The sequence below is a fragment of the Dermacentor variabilis genome, chromosome 10 (genome assembly GCF_050947875.1).
Source record: "Dermacentor variabilis isolate Ectoservices chromosome 10, ASM5094787v1, whole genome shotgun sequence".
NCBI classification, from domain to species: domain Eukaryota; kingdom Metazoa; phylum Arthropoda; class Arachnida; order Ixodida; family Ixodidae; genus Dermacentor; species Dermacentor variabilis.
The window spans coordinates 122,462,342-122,485,799 of NC_134577.1; the positions used below are offsets into that span (position 1 = coordinate 122,462,342).

The window sequence follows — 23,458 nt, forward strand, 5'->3', positions numbered from 1 at the left end:
TTCCCTCACCCAATCTGCTTTGTCAAAGCGAAAGCTTTACTGGCCGCGAACTTGCGATTTCGCCGTGGCCGTGCTCCGAGGAGGCACATGACATCACACCGCATTCCTCATCGTTGCGTTCGCCTCCGCTCGCTCCGCCAGCTGCGTCGCATGTCTGATAAGATGTCGGAGGAATTGAAAAGGAGAGCTCGCGTGTGCCGCAACCACAGTTTAGGCAGCAGTATGGACGGTGACAATTCTGATAAGCAGGAGGAGGCCTGGAATCGACATCGGAACGAGATGAAGAGGGAACGAATCGCCCAGAAAACAGAGGAACAGCGCGCCGAACGACTGGCTAAACGCTGCAACATAGCTAGACAACCAGACTAACCTGGACTTGCAATCAAGATTAACAAAGGCTGACCATGCTATAGCCTTTGTTAATCTAGAGCCTTAGCTTTCGCTACGTATATCCTGGCGTAGCCGAGCTAAGCCACTGCCAATTTTTTTCTTGTCCCCTTAACGTTAGACCCATCATTCTTCTTTCCAAAGCTCGTTGCGTCGTCCTCAATTTAAGTAGAACCCTTTTCTGTAAGCCTCCAGGTTACTGCCCCGTAAATGACTACGGGTAAGACACAGCTGTTATACACTTTTCTTTTGAGGGATAATGACAACCTGCTGTTCATGATCTGAGAATGCCTGCCGTTTTAAAAACGGCCGTAAGAAATTTTGCCAGACGTAGTGTAGCCGTCCTAAAAAAATTTTCCGAAGAGTCTGAAGAGACTTGACGAGCAAGGTACGGTACCTTCTAGTCAATATTTGTGTAACTTAGGCCTATAATTAAATAAATCAATTAGTTGAGAGGTCATTTAAGGCCCCAAGGTAACGAAAGTACAAACCATTCAAAGCTCTTTAAAAAGTGGCGGCACTTCTAGTCAGGAATATTTAATATGCATTGCAAGCATCAAATTTAAAACTGTACCGAAAAGTACCACTTAGTCATTGTGCTAGGGAGTAGTTGCAAGAATGACTGCAAGAGCTGCCAAACCTGTGAACTTAAAGTGGGAACACTATTGTCAGGGGACGCACCAGCACAAAGGCGACATTTTAAGTAGTCTTTTGACGCTAAAATTCAGTCATAACATTGCAATCCAGTGGCGGTTTCCTTCCAGATCAACTCTCCAACGAAACGATGCTGAGATTCAGTGATCTGGCTAGAAACGGCTTACACTGCACATATGCGATGGTCTGCGAAGACCCAAGGTCATTTTCCTTGCTTTGTCAACATTGTTCAAGATTTGCGGATGGAATGATATCAAGGACTCTTTCAACACTATCACAGAAGTTTTTCTTACATGAATGTTTGGCACAAACATGAATTTAGGAAAGCAGTACACCCTCCACTATAGCATTAATTATAAAGGAATTGAGTGGCTCCTGACACGCTAACTGGACAAATCAATGGGAATGTTCCTTTCTTACTTACATTTCTTACAATTTCTTACAACCCACCATAGCACCACTGAAATATTGGCAACGCCACAAAACTGACAACAAATGTTAAAGTCGCGCTTAACATAAAGAATGATCAATCACACAGATGAAGCGCTGAAGTGGCGAAAGGTTTCAAATAATTTTTAATAAATCCAAATCAATTACACCACTACATAAGCAAAATATTTCTAATGCACCTTCTAGAGATTTGCTTAGTGACTATGTTATCACACATTGGTCATTTCATGATTCAGAGAGCTGGCTTAGGAAGTTCCACAGGCTGATACACCTGCAGACAATGTAACTTGTTCCTAATGTTGCTTCAGCTCACATCTGCCACCTATAAATAGAAGATGAGTAAAACGTGAACAAGGTGAATGCAGGAACCAACGTTTCGACAAGTGGACTCGTCTTCTTCAAGGCGACGTACGCTTTTCTCGCCACAGTATATATAAGTGGGATTCTTCTAAAGGAGAGAGGGTGTGAGGCGGGAGGGTGCGGAAACGAGGGAAGGTGTGTTAGCGTGTCAAATTGAGAGCAAAGGAACGCTGTGCACAAGGTCAAAGCCAGGGCCAGTACCCCCCACCCCCCACCCCGGTCTGTCAACACACGCGTGTTAGCCGGCGTGTCAAGGGCGTCTGACACGCCGGCTGAAAAAAAAAAGGAATGGAAAGGGGAAAAAAAGAGAAAGAAAAAGGGGGGATACGGCAAGAAATCAAACTAAGTGTTGTTGCCTATATCATGACGTTTAGCATAGCGAATAGATTTTAAAGCTCCTTTGAAACGTTTATGCCTATTGGATGCAATGTCTTGAACTTATGGATAAGGTACGATTCTCTGCATTTTCTTTCTCGTTCAGAACGGAAATTTGACTAAGATGTAGAGCTTAAGTTCATTAAAGTTATGACCTGCATGGTTGAAATGCTCGGCGACGGCTTTGGGAAGCTTTTTAGCTGTGTCCGCGCGATGTCCGCTTAATCTGACGTTCATTGATTGTCCTGTTTCACCGATATATTGTTTCTTACAGAAGGGAAATTCAAGCATATAAATCACATCCGAACTTAAGAAGGTAAGACAATTAAGGTATTAACAAATACATGATACAACGGAACTTCGTTATAACGAAGCGGGACATAACGATTATTCTATGTAACAAAGTGAAATCCCCGTTGAAATCTCCGTAGATATCCACGTTTTAAAAACTTTCAACGAAGTAGAATTATCCTGCCAGTAGATTTGCCGAACTTGATTTGTCTCCGAAACAAGAAATGCCCGACCTTTGCAGACTCAGTCGCATTCCGTTGGATTCGGCACACATTCGGTGCCAAAATATTGAGGTATTTGCGTTGAATGCACCGTCGAACATTGTTCCTTCTAACCTGCGCGTAGCTGTGCATAAGCAGTGGCCCAGTATCGCCATCAAAATTACTCCAACTGCGGGACTGCGCAGGCTAGTGCAGCTAGGGGTGGCCTCAGAGATTGTACCGGTGCAATCTCAGAGTCCACGTTCGAGCACGTGCTGCTCGAACGCGACAAACGTTGGCGTCGCAGCGTGCAACCTATTCAACCACGCTGCCATTTCGCGATGCTATAGAGACAAGCCAACTGAAAGCGGAAACTAAAGACCATCACATTGAAACATGATGATGATGATGTGTGGTGTTTTGTGGCGCAAGGGCCAGGTTTGGCCAAAGAGCGCCATGACCAGTGGCGTAGCTAGGTCGTCTGGCACCCGGGGCCCATAGGTCTTCTGTCACCCCCCTCCCCGGGTGTAGCTGGCGGAAAGAGGGGCGTCTTCAGACGCATATGACACCCCCCCCCCTCCTCTCTGGCCGCTTGCACCCGGGGCCCACGGCCCCCCGGCCCCCCCCTGTTGCTACGCCACTGGCCATGACAAGTGGTAATGTTAATGTATTATGGAAGATGTGACTTGGCTGTAAAGTGGCCTAAAATAGTCGCAGTAAAGTGCGTAAAATCTACGTGCTATAAAATTATGGTGATGACTAATGACGAATACTATGAATACTAGAATGCATTGGGAAAATGATGCAATGTACAAAATATGTGAGATGCTAAAATTTTGTAAGAGCACTACTGCCTCGCCAGAGCCCTTGAACCCAAGGGACGAGAGGCATGCGCTATGCGAAACAACTATCACAGCGCTATCCTCTATAGAGAGGAGGCGCTACGAACGTATGGACTAATTACATGTAATACAACATCTTTCAGGAAACCTAGCACTGCGCTGGTATCAAAGAGCGGTTCTGCACCGAGTAACATAACAAATTGAAGGGGGATGTGCTGCCGCTATGCTAAGGGAAAATGTTTCTTTCTGCCATATTCGGCTTCCCGACACTCCAGGAGGACGTGGAGGACGGTAAGCCTCTCCCCGCATCTACCACAGGTTGGAGGCTCATTTCCAGTGAGTAAAAAGTTATGCGTGCCAAAAGTGTGTCCTATTCTTAGACGACAGAACAGGACATCTGTCCGGCGTGATTTTGTTGCAGGAGGCCAGAAACATAATTGTGGCTTTATTACATGCAGCTTATTATTTGTTTCCAGGTCCCACAAGCGTTTCCAGTAGTTTCGCAGTTTCCTTCTTAAGAAAGGTTTCAGGTCTGTGACAGGGACTGCAGCGGTAGAATTAACAGTGTGTGATGCAATTGATGTGGCCATCTGGTCCGCCACAACGTTACCCTGGATGCCCCTATGGCCAGGCACCCAGCATATAATCACATGGTGCTTAGATACATATGCTTTACATAAGACGGAATAGAGTTTAATTATTATAGGATTTCTGTGCTTACAGAACGACATCAAAGACTTCACAACACTAAGGGAGTCCGTATATATAACTAATTTTTTGAGTTTTGATTTCCTTATATGCTTCACGGTCGACAATACTGCGTAGGCCTTAGCCGTGAAGATACTAGTTTCCGGATGCAGTAAATCGGATTCCGAGAAGGATGGACCAACGGCTGCATAGGACACCCCGTCGCGTGACTTCGATGCATCTGTGTAGAACTCTGTTCAGGAGTATTTGTACTGGAGTTCCCGGAAATGCATTTGGATTTCAGTCTCTGGAGCATGCTTTGCGACTTGCACGAAAGATATATCGCATTGTATGAGCTGCCACTCCCAAGGAGGTAGCAGCTTGGCTGGATGCATTAGGCGAAGCTCGAGGAGTGGAACATGCATTTCTTCACTAAGCTCCCTCACACGCAGCGAGAAAGGCTGTCTTACGGAGGGACGATTGCGAAGGAGTGTAGCATATGTCATGTCATTAACGGTATTAAAACACGGATGTTGAGGATTTGAGTGGACTTTCAGAAAATATGTTTGGCTGATGTATGTTCTCTGCAGATGAAGTGACCACTCATTTGATTCTACATATAGACTTTGTATGGGACTCGTTCTGAAAGCACCAGTGGCCAGTCGGATTCCTAGATGGTGGACTGGGTCTAGCATCTTTAGCGCGCTCGGGGCGGCAGAGTTATATACTACAGCACCATAATCCAACCGAGACCGAATTAGGCTCTTGTATAGGTTCATTAAACACTTCCTGTCACTACCCCATGTAGTCTGGGAAAGAAGTTTCATTAAGTTCATTGTTTTTAGACATTTTTCTTTCAGATATTTAATATGTGGAATGAAAGTGAGTCTGTAGTCAAGTATGAAACCTAGGAATTTGTGCTCTTTCCTGATAGGTATTCGTTGTCCACACAGTTCTGAGGAAGGATCCGGAACCAGGCCTCTCTTTCTTGCAAAAAGAACACAAGAGCTTTTGTTAGGATTGATCTTAAATCCATTTTTGTCTGCCCACATTGAGACTTTGTTCAGGCCATGCTGTACCTGTCTCTCGCACACTGCGAGGTTACAGGATTTGAAAACTATTTGTATGTCGTCCACGTAGACAGAATAAAAGATTACCGGTGGTAATGAAGCGCGAAGCGTGTTCATCTTCACGATGAAGAGTGTGCAGCTGAGCACTCCTCCTTGGGGTACACCTGTTTCTTGCGTAAAAGGACGCGAAAGTACATTACCGACTTTTACCCGGAAGGTACGACTGGACAGATAGCTTTCTATTAGGTTTAGCATATTACCATGGATGCCCATTTCTGACAAGTCTCTTAAGATTCCGTAACGCCACGTCGTATCGTACGCCTTCTCCATATCGAGGAATATGGATAAGAAGAATTGTTTGTGTACAAATGCGTCCCGGATATTTGCTTCTACACGTACAAGATGGTCAGTTGTGGAGCGCCCTTCTCGGAAGCCGCACTGATAAGGATCAAGCATTTTGCTCTGTTCAAGGAAATGAATGAGTCGCCGATTTATCATTTTTTCAAACACCTTACAAATGCAACTTGTGAGGGCTATGGGGCGGTAACTTGCCACTGAGGAAGGGTCCTTGCCTTGTTTCAAAACAGGGACCACAATGGCTTCCTTCCATGCGGTTGGGAGGTACCCTGCATCCCAAATGGTGTTGAAAAGTGTGAGTAGTGTAACCTGCGTGTCACTAAGTTTTTGAGCATTTCATACATGATTCTATCAGATCCTGGTGCGGAGCTGTTGCATGCGCTCAAGGAAGCTCTCAATTCGGCAATACAAAAAGGACGGTTGTAAGGCTCATTCTCTCGACCTTTTCTTGTTAATGGCTTACGTTCTTCTGTTTGTTTGTATTTGAGAAAGGATTGTGTATAATTTATTGGACTTGACACGCTCTGAAAATATTCCCCAAGTGAGTCTGCCTGGTCTTGCAGTGTATCGCCCTGTGTGTTTACCAGGGGGAGTGAATATGTTTGCCGCCCTCTAATCCTATTAACTCGGTTCCAGGCTTTGGGCTCATCCCTAAACGAGTTAATACTCGATAAAAACTTGTGCCAGCTTTCTCTTCTGGCCTGTCGGCGGGTTCGCCTGCCTTGAGATTTTATTTTCTTAAAGTTGATAAGATTCTCTGCAGTGGCGGAAGAGCGTAGCAACCCCCACGCTTTGTTCTGTTTCTTACGAGCGATCCTACATTCGTCGTTCCACCACGGGACACACCGTCTGCATGCCAAGCCACTTCCTTCAGATATGCATTTTGATGCGGCATCTATTATGAACGCTGTAAAATACTCCACAGCCGCATAAATTTCTAAAGAAGACATATCAGCCCATGAGATGCTAGATAGAGTTCGAAATTTCTCCCAGTCGGCTGTATCTATCTTCCACCTAGGAGCTTGTGGGGGAAATTCGTTTTCTTTAGATGTTCTTAGCAGTACGGGGAAGTGATCGCTCCCGTAAGGATTGCTCGTAACTTCCCGTTTGAGTTCGGGCAGTATAGACGCGGAAACTATACTAAGATCAGTTGAAGAAAATGTTCTGTTTGCGAGAGAATAATATGTGGGTGCCTTCTTATTCAGCAGACACGCACCAGAAGAGAGAAGGAACTGTTCAACAAGACGACCTCGCGCATCTATACGAGAGTCGCCCCACAGGCAGTTGTGCGCATTGAAATCCCCAAGCACAACGTAAGGTTCTGGCAATTCATCTATGAAGGACTGAAATTCATGTTTAGTTAATTTGTAATGGGGGGGGGGTATGTAGAGTGAGCAGACAGTGATAAGTTTGTTGAGGAGAACAGCACGAACCGCCACTGCTTCAAGGGGCGTTTGTAGCTGCAAACGTTGACACGCTATGCCTTTCTGAATAACAATGGCAACACCGCCCGATGATGCGAGAGCATCATCGCGATCTCTGCGAAACGTAACATACTGTAGGAGGAAATTTGTGTGTTTCGATTTTAAGTGTGTTTCCTGTAGACACAGCACTTTTGGATTGTGTTGGTGGATGAGTCCTTGTAGATCATCGAGATTCCTAAGAAGACCTCTGACGTTCCATTGAATTATTTGTGTGTCCATATTGGAGGTCAATAGGTGCTGTGTGTACAGAAAAGAAGTAGTGATTATGGAAATTACAGAGGTTAAATTACAGAGCCCTTTCGAGGCCCTGTAACGGGAGTTCTTCCCTTTCTGGAGCGTTCGAGGGAGCCTCGCCGCTCCTTACGCGCTTGGTGCGCCTTGAGGATAGGTGTTGTGTCCATTGCCGCTAGTGAGGCTCCGGACACGTGGTCTTGCGAGCGAGAAGTTTTCAGGGTGAGTCCCACCTTGGAGGGCAAGACCCCTGCGCCCACCAGCCCGGAGGTCGATGAGGCTCCCTGAGGGATTTGGCTGCGCCGGCTGTTGCCAGCGCTGGAAGGGACCTGGGAAGTTGAGGCAGCCTCGGCTGCGCCCACCTTCGGTGTCGATGGTCCCTTCTCCTCGGTTGACGGAGCAGCGCTAGCTGCAACCGCCGCGGGAGCAGACGGCGTAACTGCCGACTCACTGACTGTGGGCCGGACAGCCGCCGGAGGCCGTTGTGACGCTGACCCCTGACGCGTCACATCGGCAAAGCTTTTCTTGGGCAGGTATGAAACCCGCCTGCGTGCGTCTTTGAAAGCGATATTTTCCTTGACTTTAATTGTAACAATTTCCTTTTCTTTCTTCCAGGATGGGCACGACCGCGAGTACGCGGCGTGCTCCCCATCACAGTTTACACAGCGGGGAGCGTTCTCACAAGTTTCAGTGGTGTGTTCTTTGGCACTGCATTTAGCACAAGTTTGGTGGCCTCGGCAGCTCTGCGAGCTGTGGCCGAAGCGCTGGCATTTGAAACATCGGAGTGGATTAGGCACGTAAGGCCTGACACGGAGCTTTATGTACCCGGCCTCAATTGATTCGGGCAGGACACTTGAATTGAAAGTGAGAATTAGGTGTTTGGTTGCAATTTCTTTACCATCGCGCCTCATCTTTATTCTTTTCACATTAACAACATTTTGCTCATTGAAGCCCTATAGGAGCTCTGCCTCTGTCAGCTGAAGCAGGTCATCATCTGAGACAACGCCGCGTGTAGTGTTCATAGTGCGGTGCGTAGTCACTGTCACTTGAAAGTCACCAAAACACATTAGATTGGGTAGCTTTTCGTATTGTTTCAGGTCACGGAGCTCCAAAAGGAGATCTCCACTTGCCATCCTTGATGCCTTGTAACCTGGACCAAGAGCCTCAGTTAAAGCCTTCGAAACTAGAAATGGGGAGATTGTGCGTACTTGTTCATCTGACTTTTCCGAATTAATGACGTGAAATCGTGGGAAGTTGGGTCTTTGTCGTTCAAAAAACTGAAATACACCTTCGGTGCGCCCTCTTTTCTGAGGGTGATCTGGGAGGGGAGGGAAGGAACTAGCCATAGAATAATGTAATTTTCGGTAATAACGCCAACCACCCACCGTGCAGCCCTACATGGGGACGTTACAGGGACTGTAAGAACAGGTCCTGCAAACGCCAGCTGTACGTTATCACTATAACCAAATATGAGATAACCTAGATTGGTTATTCACACAAGGTTAACCCTTGCTGCCTGGAAATATTGGAAGTAAACGGAAGATAGGAGAAGACAGGAAAGTTGAAAAAGTAAGAGAAAGACGAAGGCTGGAGGGAGGGAGAGACAGGAAAAGGCAACTACCGATTTCCCCCGGGTGGGTCAGTCCGGGGGTGCCGTCTACGTGAAGCCGAGGCCAAAGGGGTGTGTTGCCTCCGCCGGGGGGCCTTAAAGGTCCGAACACCCAGCATCGGCTCAACCCCCAGGATCCCCTTTTCCCCGGACGCGGCTAAGCCACGCACGGTTAAACGCTGGAGGGTCCAACCCTCGTGTGCTCGGGTACGTGGTGTCGCCACGCACCAAACGCCTGCAGAAGCAGACGCCCCTGCGGGGCACATTGAAACAGAAGGCAGCTATCGTAAACGCAATCGTGTCAGATACTAACAAGTTGTGTGTTGAGGAGGCCGAATTTTTTTGCTGTTTTCTGTTCAGTGCACGTGGCTGTGCAACGGTTCCACTGGCCGCAAGGCTGTCTTCTATGCAAGTTCATAATTGTGCACTTCATTACGCGTGCATTACAGTGAAGGGCCGTAATGAATATAACGAATTTGGGCTCGTCTTCAATGTGGTTATACAAATATTTGTTAGCATGCGACTAATAAGAGCTCCCATTCATTTGTACGGAAGCTTTGTTTGCAAATATTAAGTGCTAGAAATTCGACTTAGGCATCTTGCGTACGCATACGGAATAATGCCATCGCTGCGATATAGCCTTTTGTGTAGTGTGAAAGGAAGCACCCATGACTCTGAAGTGAAATCCAGATTCTTGGCGACAACGAAAGCCTTATCAAAGGCCAGTATCATGGTTAGAGCCTGCCACGTCCTCCGCAAGTACGTTGCAAGCGACATTTTTCGTTTTCGCATCATACACATGCTCCTTCAAGCACTTTTCTAAAATGCATCTTTTGCTCAGGTAAACGTAGTCACCGTTCGCGCACGGCATATGTATACCACGCCGAAAGGCCATTTTACAGCATGACCTTCACACACTTTCAGAAACCTCCATATCGCGCATATGAGCTCTCTGCCATTAAACTATGTGCGCCATAATAACTGGTTGTGCGTGCTCGGTCCATTATTCGTTAGTGGTGCGTCACGCATTCATACTTCGTACTGGCGACGCGGCCTTGGTGGGAGATGCGTTGGTTAACCGAGGACGCGCACATCGCACGTTCGGCACGGCAGCTGTGTCGTGGTGCACTCGGCAAACTGAAACTTCCTGGCTTGTTATCAGCTGCTTTGCTGTCTTGCGCATTTATCTGTGTGTACTCATGACGCAGCGGACTTGTAGCTCGGTCATTTTACTAGCCGAACGACTTGAGGAGGAAAGTGAAATTGCATCATTGGCTATTAGCATTCGACGTGATTATGCCATGAGCTTTCTTTTCCCCTTTATGTGGCTCCTTGGTGTTACAAGCATCCTTTTCGACGGCCATCGAGTCGCAAACTACGTGAGATACGGAAGGGCACTGGTCGAGTGCTCACTATACCGGAAGCAAATAGACATATGCTACCAGTGCGGACGCCTCGGGCACAGAGCCGATGTCTGCCCGAACCCGAACAGCAGGATATGCAGAGGCTGTGGGATGGAGAACCCGCCGCAGGACCACGAGTGCGAAGCGAAGTGCCAGCTCTGCGGCAAAGACCACCCTACGGCGGATCGCCGATGTTGTGCCAGATACAAGTTACCGTACTTGGTAAAGAGGCGCCGCTGGGAGCGAGTCAGACGAGAGGAAGAAGAAGCGATGTACCACGAAAGGGAAGCTGAAAGACTGTACAGGCTGGACGTGAAGACTGGAGACACCGGTCGGAACATCGGACAAGGGACGGATCTGGACTAGAAGATTTCCCCAAGCTCCAGGCAAGGAAAAGGGGCCGCTCGACGTCCAACAACAGAACCAGATCGAGATCGTGGTCCAGATCGAGATCCAGACCCAAGACCAGGAATACCGGATCTCCCGGATCACAGGGGGGAGGAGGATATCAAAGTCCAAAAGGAAATAGCAACGTCATCGGCAAGGCGAGACCTTTACAGGTGAGCTGGGCGGACGCGGCTTCCGGGGCGCGTGCGGAGGTAGAGGCTGCTTTCAAGATAGAGTTAAGACGCTGGAGAAAGAATTGGCGCAGATCAGGCAGAGCAATGTTGCGTTTATGGATGAATATAAAAAAACTCAGGGAAGAGAACGACCGTTTGAGGAGCGGGAAAGTGCCACGCAACGAGGAAACCTCGCGAGTTAAAAGGAAGCAATAAGACACAGCAATGGAAGAAGACGTAGCAGTCACCGCCATTAAACGTAAAACTGAGAACGCTCCGATTGAAACCGGAGTAAAGAAACCCAAGCCAGCAACGACGCTCCAAGGAAGACAGGAGGAATTTGAACAGAAAATCGAAACCAGCATCAAACAGAACGAAACAAAATTTGAGAGTAAACTGGAACAACTGGAAGTGAGGCTTGAGACAAAGATAGAGGCAAAGATAGAGGCGCTAGGAAAGGCGATACTACAGCAAGTGCAACAAATTATGGCTGACTTCGAAGCGAAACTAGCAATATGGGGACCGCTAACAAGTAGGGGGGGGGGCCGGTTAACACGGCCATTAAGCCGTACACTAGGCCTCCGGTACCCGCCGAGGGATTGGGGAACCTGTAACGCCGCCATGGACAGACGAATTAGATACACGATTTGGCAATGGAATTGTAGAGGATACGATCGAAAACGATACATTTTGCAACAACACCTTAAAGACAAAGAAAACCCGGATATTATAATGATGCAGGAAACAAATGGGCTGGCAAAATTGTCGGGTTACAAGTCCTTTGGTACTGCCGAAGGGGAGACGAAGACGCTAACGACGTTGGTAAAGCGAAATCACTCGGTCGTTCAACATGACGCGGAAGTTAAGTCAATCGATCACATTCTTTTAGAACTCATACCCATGCGGAAAACGAAGGACAGTCTCTTTGTATTAAATATTTATAGCAGTCCAAAGTGCAGACACCATAAATTTCGATCGCTCTTTAAAAAAACCCTCGCCCAGCGGACGCCAGCGGACAACCGAGCGGTAGTGTTCGGAGGCGATTTCAACGCCCGACACGCCGCATGGGGATACAAAATCGAAACTCAAAAAGGCAGGAATCTCTGGCTAGACGCGCAACAGGAAGGCCTGACCCTCGTCACCGACCCATCGGTTCCCACGAGAATAGGTACCAGCGTTTGCGCGGATACTACGCCAGATTTAACATTCACCAAGAACATATGGGACACGCAGTGGACAAATACGCAACACGACTTTGGGAGCGATCATAATATCCTAGAAATAACGGTAAGGGCAGGACCGCGCAAGAAAAAGGGTAGACCACTTAAGATTGTCGACTGGGACAAATTCAGGAAAATAAGAGGTGGCCGACGACACGACACAAGGTATTGAGGAATGAACCGAAAAACTAAAGGGAGATGTGGCGGCAGCTACGAAAACGGTCCCGCCGGAGGCGCATTTAGAGAACGTAGACAGTAAGCTTCTACACATGTGGGAAGCTAAGGCAGGGTTGCAACGGAGATGGAAAAAATAAAAACACAACTGGATGCTTCGTAGAAAGATAGCCAAATTGAACAAGGACATAGAACAGTACGCCCAGCAGCTATGCAAACAACAGTGGGAGGAAAAATGCAACAACATGGACAGTCAGATAGGAATGGCAAAAACGTGGAACATCCTTCGATATTTGTTAGACCCGGACGGGACAAAGTCGGCACATAGGCAAAATATAAATCGGCTAATACAAACGTACCGAGGGACAGAGCAGGACTTCCTCAAGGAAATCGAGAAAAGATACATCTCGCAAGCGCTGCCCGTCATACACCCTGACTACACAGGGCAGGTAAATGACGAATTAGAGAGCAAAATCGGCGAGTCAGAGGTCAGGACAGCCCTACAGAAACTCAATACCAAGTCGGCACCCGGACTAGACTGTGTAACGAATAATACGCTAAGGAACTTGGACGATGAGTCTGTAGATAAGTTAACCGAATATATTAACGAATGCTGGGAGGCAGGGCAGATTCCGCAGCAATGGAAGACTGCACAAATCGTGTTAATACCTAGACCGGGCAAGCGACTGCAAATTGAGAACTTGAGACCCATATCACTCACTTCTTGCGTGGGGAAACTCATGGAGCACGTGGTCCTAGCGAGGATAACCACCTACCTCGAAGACTGCGACGTGCTCCCGCCCACGATGATAGGATTCAGGAGAAACCTCAAAGCGCAGGACGCTCTGTTACAACTAAAACATCAGAGCATAGACGATCCGGGCAGATCGACAAAGGCAATTCTCGGGTGGGACCTAAAAAAGGCCTTCGATAACGTTACACATGCAACGATACTAGATAGAGTAGGCGAACTAGGACTGGGAAAACGCACGTACGATTATGTACGCAATTTTCTAACGGGCAGAAAGGCAAAGATCACGATAGCGGACCTAGTTTCGGAGGAGATCGAGATAGGCAGCGCAGGTACGCCACAGGGCTCGGTCTTATCACCAATGCTATTCAATCTGGCGCTAATCGGGCTGTCAGCCAAGCTACAAGAGATCGAGGGTCTAAATCATACCTTATACGGTGACGATGTCACCCTATGGGTGAGAAACGGAAGTGACGGGCAGATAGAACAAACGCTTCAAACAGCGGTCGAAACAATCGAAAAATATCTATTGACGACAGGGTTAACATGCGCGGCAGAGAAATCGGAGCTGTTGCTGTACAGACCGACTCGCAGAGGTCGCAAACCAGGCAACTACAGGGAAGAGATCACCCATAGAGAGGAGATACAGTTAAAGACGGCCGATGGGAAACCCATACCCAAGGTCGATAGGATCAGGGTATTGGGGCTCCTCATTGAAGCTAAGGGCAACAACGGAGAAACCCTCAGAAGACTGGAGGGAACTGTAGCACAAATCATGAGGCTAATCAGGAGGATAACAAATAAACATAGCGGGATGAAAGAGGAAAACACGATCAGGTTAATACAGGCCTTCGTAATAAGTAGAATAGTATACGTAGCGCCGTACTTAAAATGGCAGGTCGCGGAAAAGATCAAACTAGAATGCCTCATTCGGAAAATATACAAACTAGCCATAGGACTACCGATCAGCACCAGTACGGACAAGTTGTTGCAATTAGGCCTACACAACACGATAGACGAGCTCATTGAAGCGCAATGTACGGCACAATATGGAAGCCTCTCTAGAGCAGGCAGACACATCCTAGAGAAATTAGACATAGGTTACCACACACAGCACGGTGTCAAGGTGGACATCCCGAGAAAGACGAAGGAAAGATTGGTAATACCTCCCATACGAAAGAACATGCACCCAGAACACAATAAGGACAGAAGAGAGAACAGAGAAGGGCGCAGTGTTCGTAGATGCGGCTCGATACAGTCGCAGACGGGGGTTTACGGCAGCCGTAATTGATATCGTATCGTCGTATCGCGTAGCGCACGTCTTGACGTGCGCGACGATACGCGATACGTGATCGAAACTTTGCCAACGGCCGAATCTCCCCGGAGGCACTACGCATTCTTCTTGCAGGAGGCCAAAATTACAAAAGAAAGATATGCATCACCTGTACATCCGCTCACACCCTCGCGGAGGACGGCAACAACGAGGCGGCACACGACGCACAGTCGCAAGTGACGCCCCGACACCCTCCGGACGTGACTGCCGTAAATGAGTGGGAGGACAGGATGACAACATATAATGACATCACGAAACATTATAGGTTACAGAGGCGCATATTCCCGCGACCTCACGCAAAATTGTCAAGAAAGCAGTCTGTCGCATGGCGGCAGTTACAAACTAGGACGTATCCGAATGCTGCAAAACATGTGAATCCAGAGCCACTCTGGAGCATATATTATGGGAATGCCGAGGGATAAATAACAATAAAGAAAACGCGGTCTCTAGCAGCAGCCTTCGCACGCGCTGGGAAGCCGCGCTGCTCAGCCCCGCCCTCGAGGATCAACTACGGGCCGTCCAGCGGGCCGAGGATGCCGCCACCTAGGCGGGGCCTCTGGCCCTCCCCACCAACTCACAGGGCACACAATAAAGTTATTTCCTCCTCCTCCTTTATGTGGCTCGGTTTATCACTCCGGACGCGCAGTATTTTTTTTTCTGGGTGCTCTGGTTAACTCAGTGTGGCCACAGATGGTTGTAATTTGTTCGTGAGTTGTCGTGTACGTCGATTATCTTCCTCGAGAATAATAGCAATGGTGCGCGCCGGTACTTTGGAACCATTTTTGATGCGGACGAATAGTGTCCGGCCGATAACCATTCGAAATTATTGTTGACTGCTGCAAAATCAGCTAAAAAGCTCTTGGCCATTCCCACCAGTGCACATAGAAGGCAGCTTAATAACGTAAATGTTTTAAGCAGGGATATGACTGGCCCCTTGCGCATGTCCACGTTTAGTCTCAACTTAATTGACTGTGCTGCTACTGGCAAGCTAAATGTACTGCTAAGTAGCTTGAGCTTACCATTGAGGCGAGGATGCCAGGAGAATGTAAATACGCCATTGCGGCCTCGATAATGAAGTTGTAATTCAAAGAACACACGGATGGAACGTCTTGTTGAGTGTACTTATCTTGTTTGCGCCTTTAAATAATTGAATTGATAAGTGTGTCCTGTATGTGCGGCGTATGTATCTCTGTGTGACATCTTTTTTTGTACTTCATTATTGAGGCCGCAATGACGTATTTACCTTCTCGCACATTCCCCTCAATGGTGCAAGCCATGGTAAGGTCAACCTACTTAGCGGTAGATTTAGCTTGCCGGTAACAGCACACATAATTAAATTGAGACTAAACGCGAACATGCGCAATGGGCCAGTGATGTCGCTGCTTCAAACCGTTACGTTATTAAAGGAGTACTGACACAAAAATTCGAAGTCCAGTTAACGTGTGACATCGATTTATGTGGGCACACACACATCGTCTGCAGAATATAAACGGCTAATATAGCTTAGAACATATTTAAAATAAAATTTAAAGTGCACGTGCGCTCAGCCAACCACCAAACGTAGCACCTCGCGACATCGACATAAGGAAGGAATGTAAACAAGCGAGAAAACACTACGTCACGAGTTTGCGCTGTCATCGGGGCGGGCCCTGCAAGCAAGTTTCTCGCCGCTCCGATAGGCGCGATGTTCTTTTTTTTTTTCGCCGCTGACGGCAGCGCGGAAAATCAGCAAAATTTTTTCTTCCGACACGAAATACCTCAGAGTAAAGCGACCTCGAAAGTGTGCGTGTCATAGAACGTTGCACGAAATGGCAAATCAATGGCGTGATTTCGACTCGCAAGCGGTCAGCGCAGCCGCCGCTGCAATCGTCTCTGCGAAGCGGCTCGCCTGGCTAACGTGTTTTCTCATCGCTACCAACGGCGTCGGCAAAACTAATTGTATTGTCACTTATAAGCGACATAAATGTGCAGACGGTGATTGTGTTGACGAATGTAGGTGCCTTATTACGAGCTGCGGGCGGATCGCATGTGCCATCGGCCTCGGATCCGACGGCCAACGGGCTAGGCCTGTGCCGTTTCCCAGCGATCGCCCGGCTTGCCCGTTCGCTACCGTCGGCGTCGATGAGCGGCATAAGTGGTCCAAGTTCGCGCGCGCCGCTGGACGCTTAGAATGGATCCCGTTGAAGAGCAGGACAACAGCTGTGCTCATTTCGAGCGTGCCTGGTATAAACAAAACTCGCCGAGCTTGGCGCAGTCCGATGATCTTCCACGAAGAGTACGTACCCTCAAGCCTGATGCTGTGCCAACTTTTGCCCCGCCTGGTGTCCTGTTCCGGAATATGCTTCATTCCCAAAACACCCACTACGAATGGTTCGTACGACTTGTAGCACTGCGTACGCACATTGATAGCCGTCGCTGGCCGCACTTTCCGAGTCGCTGCTTTGTAGTGGATCCAATCAAAAAGGTTTGGCCACGCCTAATACGGCGGCGACTCCCGCCTGCAGGAAACAGTCGCCGCTGGAGGACGAAAACGAGGACGACAATGATGGCGAGGACATCGCAAAGCACGTGCAGACGCAGCAGACGAACTAGCAACACGAAGCTCGCGCGCCGGCGAGTGCGCTGGCGTGCGTACGTCACAGTTTTGTGCGATCACGTACTCATCTGTGTTTACATTCCTTCTTTGGCCCTCTCGTTGCTCTCTGAAACCGAAACTTGGACTGGTCGCTACAGACAAAACTCCAAATAATCACCTGTCATGCTCTGAAGCCAATGAGGTTTCGCGCTGTGATTACTTGGTCATTAGCTACTTACTGCAGCGGAAATACCAAGATCGAAAATTTTTGTGTCAGTACTCCTTTTCAGTCCTTTCTATGTGCACTGGTTCTAATGGTCGAGAGTTTTGTAGCTGATGTTGTACCAGTCAACAATAATTTTGAATAGTTAACGGCTGGACACTATTCCTAGGCGTCAAAAATGGTTCCAGAGTACCGGCGCGCGCCATTGCTATAGTTCTCGATGAAGATAACCGACGCACGCGACCACTCACGGACGAAATACTACCATCCGCGTCCACACTGAGTAAACCAGCGCACACGAAAAAAAAAAGATACTGTGCTTCCGGAGCGGTAAAGCGAGATACAGGAAGGCACAAAGAAACTCACGGCATAGTCACGTGGAATGCTAATGGCCAATGAAGCAATTTCACTTTCGTGCTAAAGTCCTGCAGCTAGTAAAATGACCGAGCTACAAGTCCGTTGCGTTATGAGCACACACAGATAAGTGCAACACAGCAAATCAGCTGATAACAAGCGAGGGAGTAAGTTTCAGTTTGCGGAGTGGCCATGACACGGCTGCCATGCCGAACGCGCGAAGTGTGCGTCGTTGATTGAGGGAGACCTCTCCAGTACTAAGTACGAATGCGTGATGCATCACGAACGCATAATGGACCGAGCACGTAGGCCTGACAGCATCTCATCCTAACCTACGCACAACCCGTTATTATGGCACACAGAGCTTAATGACGGAGCAGATACATGCGCGACAGGAAGTTCCCTGCTAGGTGATACGCAAACACGCACTGGCACGTGGTACTGCACTAGATTAGCTCAGTGACTGTTCAGCTTATTTATCCTTATGAATGGCAGATGTCACGACACTCTCCGCACTAGGTGGCAGTGACCGCCACCTGGCGCCGACCACAACTCATCTTGGCCGCGGCCTCAGAGACTGTGCGATGCGGCTCATCCTGGAGAAGCTTTAACGGAATGTAGAAGATATTAGCAATCGTAGCAGCAATCCCACCACTGCGTGAATGTTGTCATTCTACATGGCATTTTTTAACTGAACAATATGATTAAATATTGTCTGTGGCAGGTAGCACAATCCTAACCATTGTACAAAACTACTCGTTGAGGGGGCATATTATTCTTACGAAAGATGAAAATGCTTAATTGAATCATTGATATGAATAAGCTAATTAACTTTTTATCACTTACACTGCACATATTTCAATCTACGTATTGTGAGTATATAGTGAGTATGCAAAGCATACCGACTTGGAGCGAATTGTGTGTGTGTAGTGACTTTTGAAGGAGAGGAAGAGCGAAGTGCAGTGCCTTAACTGTCTCTCAGAGGAGGACACCTCAACAGCACTGCACAGGGAAAGGGGAGTGGGAAGAAAAAGATCAGGGAGAGAAGGAAAAGAAGGCGGGAAAAAAATAACAAGAAGGTTGAAGAAGCAATGCGGGGCTTACAGCCGCGCTCTCAGCTGCGTGTCACAGCAAAAGTGAAGTAGCGCAGGAAGCACTTTCTTGACAATGGAAGGGTGGGCTGCCGGAAAGAGAAGTGCTCCCTCCGAGTCACAGGCATACCGACTTGGAGCGAATTCTGAGGATGGCATTGGCTTCAAGATAGACGGTGTCAAACCTGCGGTAACAATGCGCTCTTTAACTTAATTTCTAAGGTAACGCGCCGCTTCATGCACTGAAGCATAAGCTACTTTATACGGCAATGCATTTGGTGAGACACAGGTAAAGTTTATCTCCAATTACTTGGAAATATTTATAATTGTGCTAGCTGCCACAGGCAAGTATTATAAATCTGGTGCACTAAAAATAAAACATTTATATCGGAACACATAACCACTTTGCAACAGAAATGTGACATCGGGTCAACATAAATATGTTGCCTGGTGAAATGCAGACACTTCTAAATTACCTTTACGCATGTCTATGGTACAAAATTACTTAGAAATGACCTTTTTCGACCTTGCGAATAATTTTCCGATAAGAATGGCCCATCGTTATGGGGACATTACAGGGAACTGCACCCTCACGCATCATTCTGTTTACCAGCGCTTGAGGTTGCTGATGCAAAGCTACGAGCATCTGATATTGCTGAACGCTTGACGCAACGTGCGAGTAGGCCCACATACCTTAATTTAATTATCGAGATACCTCACAGGTAACCACCGGAACATTGATTGAAGGAGCATTCACCGTGTGCCACTCGACCATTGCACTACCGTCTCCACCAGCTATCAGCTGGTCTACGTACACTACCTAAGACGCGCCACGCATGCAACTGGCGCGACTTGGCGAGCATGCACCGACCGGACTTGTGCCGGAGACCGTCGCGGCAACGGTGTAGAGCGCTAAGGTGACTGGGCGTGTTGGTAGGCCACGAATGCAGCTTCTTGCGCAAAAGACGAATGCAAAGATGAGGCTGAGACACACGAGCGCACACTCACAACAGTGGCTTATTTTGAGGAAAGTGAACGCACACATGGCAGAATCTGTGACACATCACGAGTGCGCCACCCGCGAAAAAATTCCTATCTTTACGCAGGAAGAATTGCTCCTTGCTGGTAAGGGCGATATAGGTTTTGACACCTGCATAGGTGTCACCACACCTATCAATCAATTTAAAAATAAATAAATTATGGGGTTTTACATGCAGAGACCCCGATCTGATTATGAGGCATGCCGTAATGGGGGACTCCGGAAATTCGGACCACACGAGGTTCTTTAACGTGCACCTAAATCTAAGTACACCGGTGTTTTCGCATTTCGCCCCCATCGAAAAGCGGCCGCCGTGGCCGGGTTTCAATCCCGCGACATCGTGCTTAGCAGCCTAACACCATATTCAGCAAGCAAGCACGGGGGGTATCAATCAACTCCGCTTCGATGATGTCTCGGGTTGACTGATTACGATTTTTGTTGACAACCGAGCATGCACTATATACTAGTTCACACGTGACCGTATTTGTGGCGTCTGCCTGAATACGTATACAATTTCTACATTGGGCATCCAAAAACCCCCCTGTCGCTTGGGTCCAACAATGTTTGTCAGAGCGGACGCTGTCCAAATGACAGGCTACGGCAGCATCGCTGCAATGTGGTAGAAATGACAGGGATTTTCGTATGCCCACTGTAGAAATTGTATGCCTAATCAAGCAGACGCCAAAAACACGGTCACGTGTAAAGAGGTTATAGTGCACGCTGAATGTCACCAAAAATGGTAATCAGTTAACCCGACAAATCATCTAATTGGAATTAATTGACAGGTGTGATGACAGCTGTTTGTTGAAACCATCCATCGCCTGTTCCAGCAAGGAGCTATCCTTCTTGCGTAGAGATAGGAATTGTGCGCGGTCGGCGCACACATGATGTGTCACAGATTCTGCCATAAGTGTGGTCACTTTCTCCAAAAAAAAAAAAAAACACTGTTGCAAGCCTGCGCGCGCGTTTCTCAGCCTCTACTCATTCCTGGTCTCGTGCGCAAAAAGCTGCAGTCAGGGATAGAACGATGCATAGCGCTATGCTAAGCGTTTGGAACAACTTTAAAATTGCAATTGTTCTTGAGCATCCAGAGATATATATCTATATATATATATATATATATATATATATATATATATATATATATATATATATATATATATTGTTACGAATGATGTTTATTTACAGGGTGAAACGAGGTCCGAGATGGAAGCTACAGGCCAGGCCCAGCCGGCGCAGAGTACCGCGAGATCACGCGCGCCCACTCTACTTCTTTCTCTGCCTCAGTCGCGCAGTGCTGCGACATTTTCCCCGGAGGCAGACGAAGCTAGCTGAGCGAGTTAAAGGGACCTGCGATTGTACTGCTTTAGTCTGGCCACGTGAACAACTTGCGTCGCACGTGAACGCCGATTACTTGCCGTCACTTTGGCGACGACATAGTTCACATCACTCAAGCGGCTGAGTATAACGAATGGTCCGGTGTAAGTGGCGAGAAACTTGCGGTACGATCCTTTTTTGCGAACAGGTGTCCACAACCAAACAATCACCGGGAGTAATGCTGACGGGGATATGCCGCGCATCATTGCGAATCATAGCAATGATTAAGTCGTCCAAATAGACCTGTACTCCCGGCAGTACTTGCAAAATTGTTTCCATGCGTTGCTGAAATAGCGCTGGCGCAGAGGCTACTCCGAACGGAAGTCGTGTGAAGCAAAAAAGGACCTTCTGTGTATTCACCGGCGTGAGCAGTTGCGATTCTTCGTATAACGCAATTTGATTGTAGGCGTCCCGGAGATCGATAGTTGTAAAAACTTCACCGCCGTTTAACGTCGCCATGATGTCCCCTATGTGCGGGAGAGGATACTGGATCGTATGGCAGGCTTGGTTGACAGTGGTTTTGAAATCGCCACATAAGCGAATGTTTCCGTTACGCTTTACCACCGCCACCACGGGTGCCTCCCACTCCGAGTGTGCGACCGGGGCAAGAATTCCATTTTCAACTAACCGATCAATTTCGGCCTCCACTTTTGAGCGCAAAACGTACTGCACCGGCCGCGCCTTACAGAACCGAGGAACAGCATCATCCCGCAATGGCAAACGGGCGGGCGGTACCTTTATGAGCCCTAGCTCGGGTCGAAACACGTCGGAAAATTCTTCTAACAAGACTTGAACGCCATTGTCAACTTCACGAATGGCTGCACTCTCACCTTCATGCGTTGCGCTGAGGACCGGCTCCCCAAGAAGGTCCAGCGCTGTCATGACCTCCCGGCCCCACAGGTTCGGCCCGGAACAACTCAGCACCGCTAATGTGGCTTTCGTAGTCTTCGAACCCAAGAAAACGTCGAGCTGTAACTGGCCACGCACCGGCAGTGGTCCCAGGAAGCATGACAACTTGAGCGGCGATTCTTGCAGTTTCGGCCAGGCATCTTGATACTGTACGTAGGTGGGCCAAGTGATGATAGAAACCGCGGACCCTGTGTCCAGATGCATGTTGATCGCTATTCCATTCCAAAGTAGAGTGCACATTATTGCCTTTACGGTCTGAATGCTTCCAACGAAATTATCTGCCGTTTCAACGAGGAACAGAGCTGATCCCGGATCGTTGCAGTTTCCTGCTGACGGATGCACCGCATTAATTTGCTGGTGTGGCAACGTGAACGGTTCCCTCGTTCTGCTGTCTGCTTGTCCGGGACACATCTTGCGAACATGACCGTGCTGCTGGCACCGGTAGCACTTCGCCGAGCGGAACCGGCAGGTTCTGGAGTCGTGCCCTGTTTTTCCACACCTGAAGCATGGTGGCCGACTGTTGCGTCGTGCATACATGTCTCTTAACATGTGTACGCCTTCGTCTTCAGGCGCAGCCTTCAACGTCTTCACGTTTTCTTCCGCCATTTCCACTGCTAAGGCGATTTCCTTTGCTTCACTTCTTGTTAAGGAAGCCTTCGAAAGCAGTTGACGACGTACTAAGTTGTCTTGCAAGCCACAATCTATACGGTCCCGGAGCATCCTGTCAAGTGAAGTGCCGAAGTTGCAGGTATCCGCCAATTTCCGTATGGCTACAAGAAAATCTCTGACTGGCTCTCCTGGCATCTGGTTGCGTGCAAAAAATTTGTAGGATTGGGCTATTTCATTCGGGCTGGGCGAAAAATGCTTCTGCAGTATGTAGAGCGCTTCATTGTACGACAGCTCGTTCACCTTTGTTGGCGCGCAGCGTCCACCAACGACGGCCACCGTGTGAGTGCTCAGCGCTGCTACGAGCAATGCTCGCTTCTTTTCTTCCGTGATGCCGTTGTCTTCGAAGAAAGCTTCTAGCCGCACTAGATATGCCGGCCAGTCGTCCGTAGCTTCCTCGAACTGCGGTGGGCTTGCGTATGCGGCCATGGCTACCGGGGTGTTGCTGGTGGGCGGCAGGCTCATCCCATCCTCGTCGCCACTGAAGTAACCACGTACTCCCGTGAAGATCAACCGAGCAAATAACGTTTATTACAGTTATCGCGTGCAATATATAGCACATAGCAAGAAAGAGGGGAAGGGACAAATAGAGAGTAAGGGAAGAAAGTGGTTACAGCAGGTGCGCCCAGCTTCATAGGCACGTGCGGTGCCATGACGATACAACACAATGCTTAACGCGAGTTTCACTTCCGCCGTGGGTCGGCCCAGCATTGCTCTATCTGCGGGATCGGCCCACGTATGTGGAGTGCTTAACGCCTGCTTCACCTCCACCGCGGGTCGGCCCGG

At 48.3% G+C, this 23,458-nt stretch overlaps 1 protein-coding gene across 1 annotated transcript in view; it reads right to left on the reverse strand.

The window, feature by feature from the left end:
- Positions 1-23,101, reverse strand: part of LOC142559399 (uncharacterized) — a 48,892-nt gene extending 25,791 nt beyond the window's left edge. The window contains exon 1 of the mRNA XM_075670999.1: positions 21,659-23,101. Coding sequence (XP_075527114.1) covers positions 21,659-23,101 — 1,443 coding nt within the window. The remainder of the gene's footprint in view (positions 1-21,658) is intronic.
- Positions 23,102-23,458: the final 357 nt, after the last annotated feature.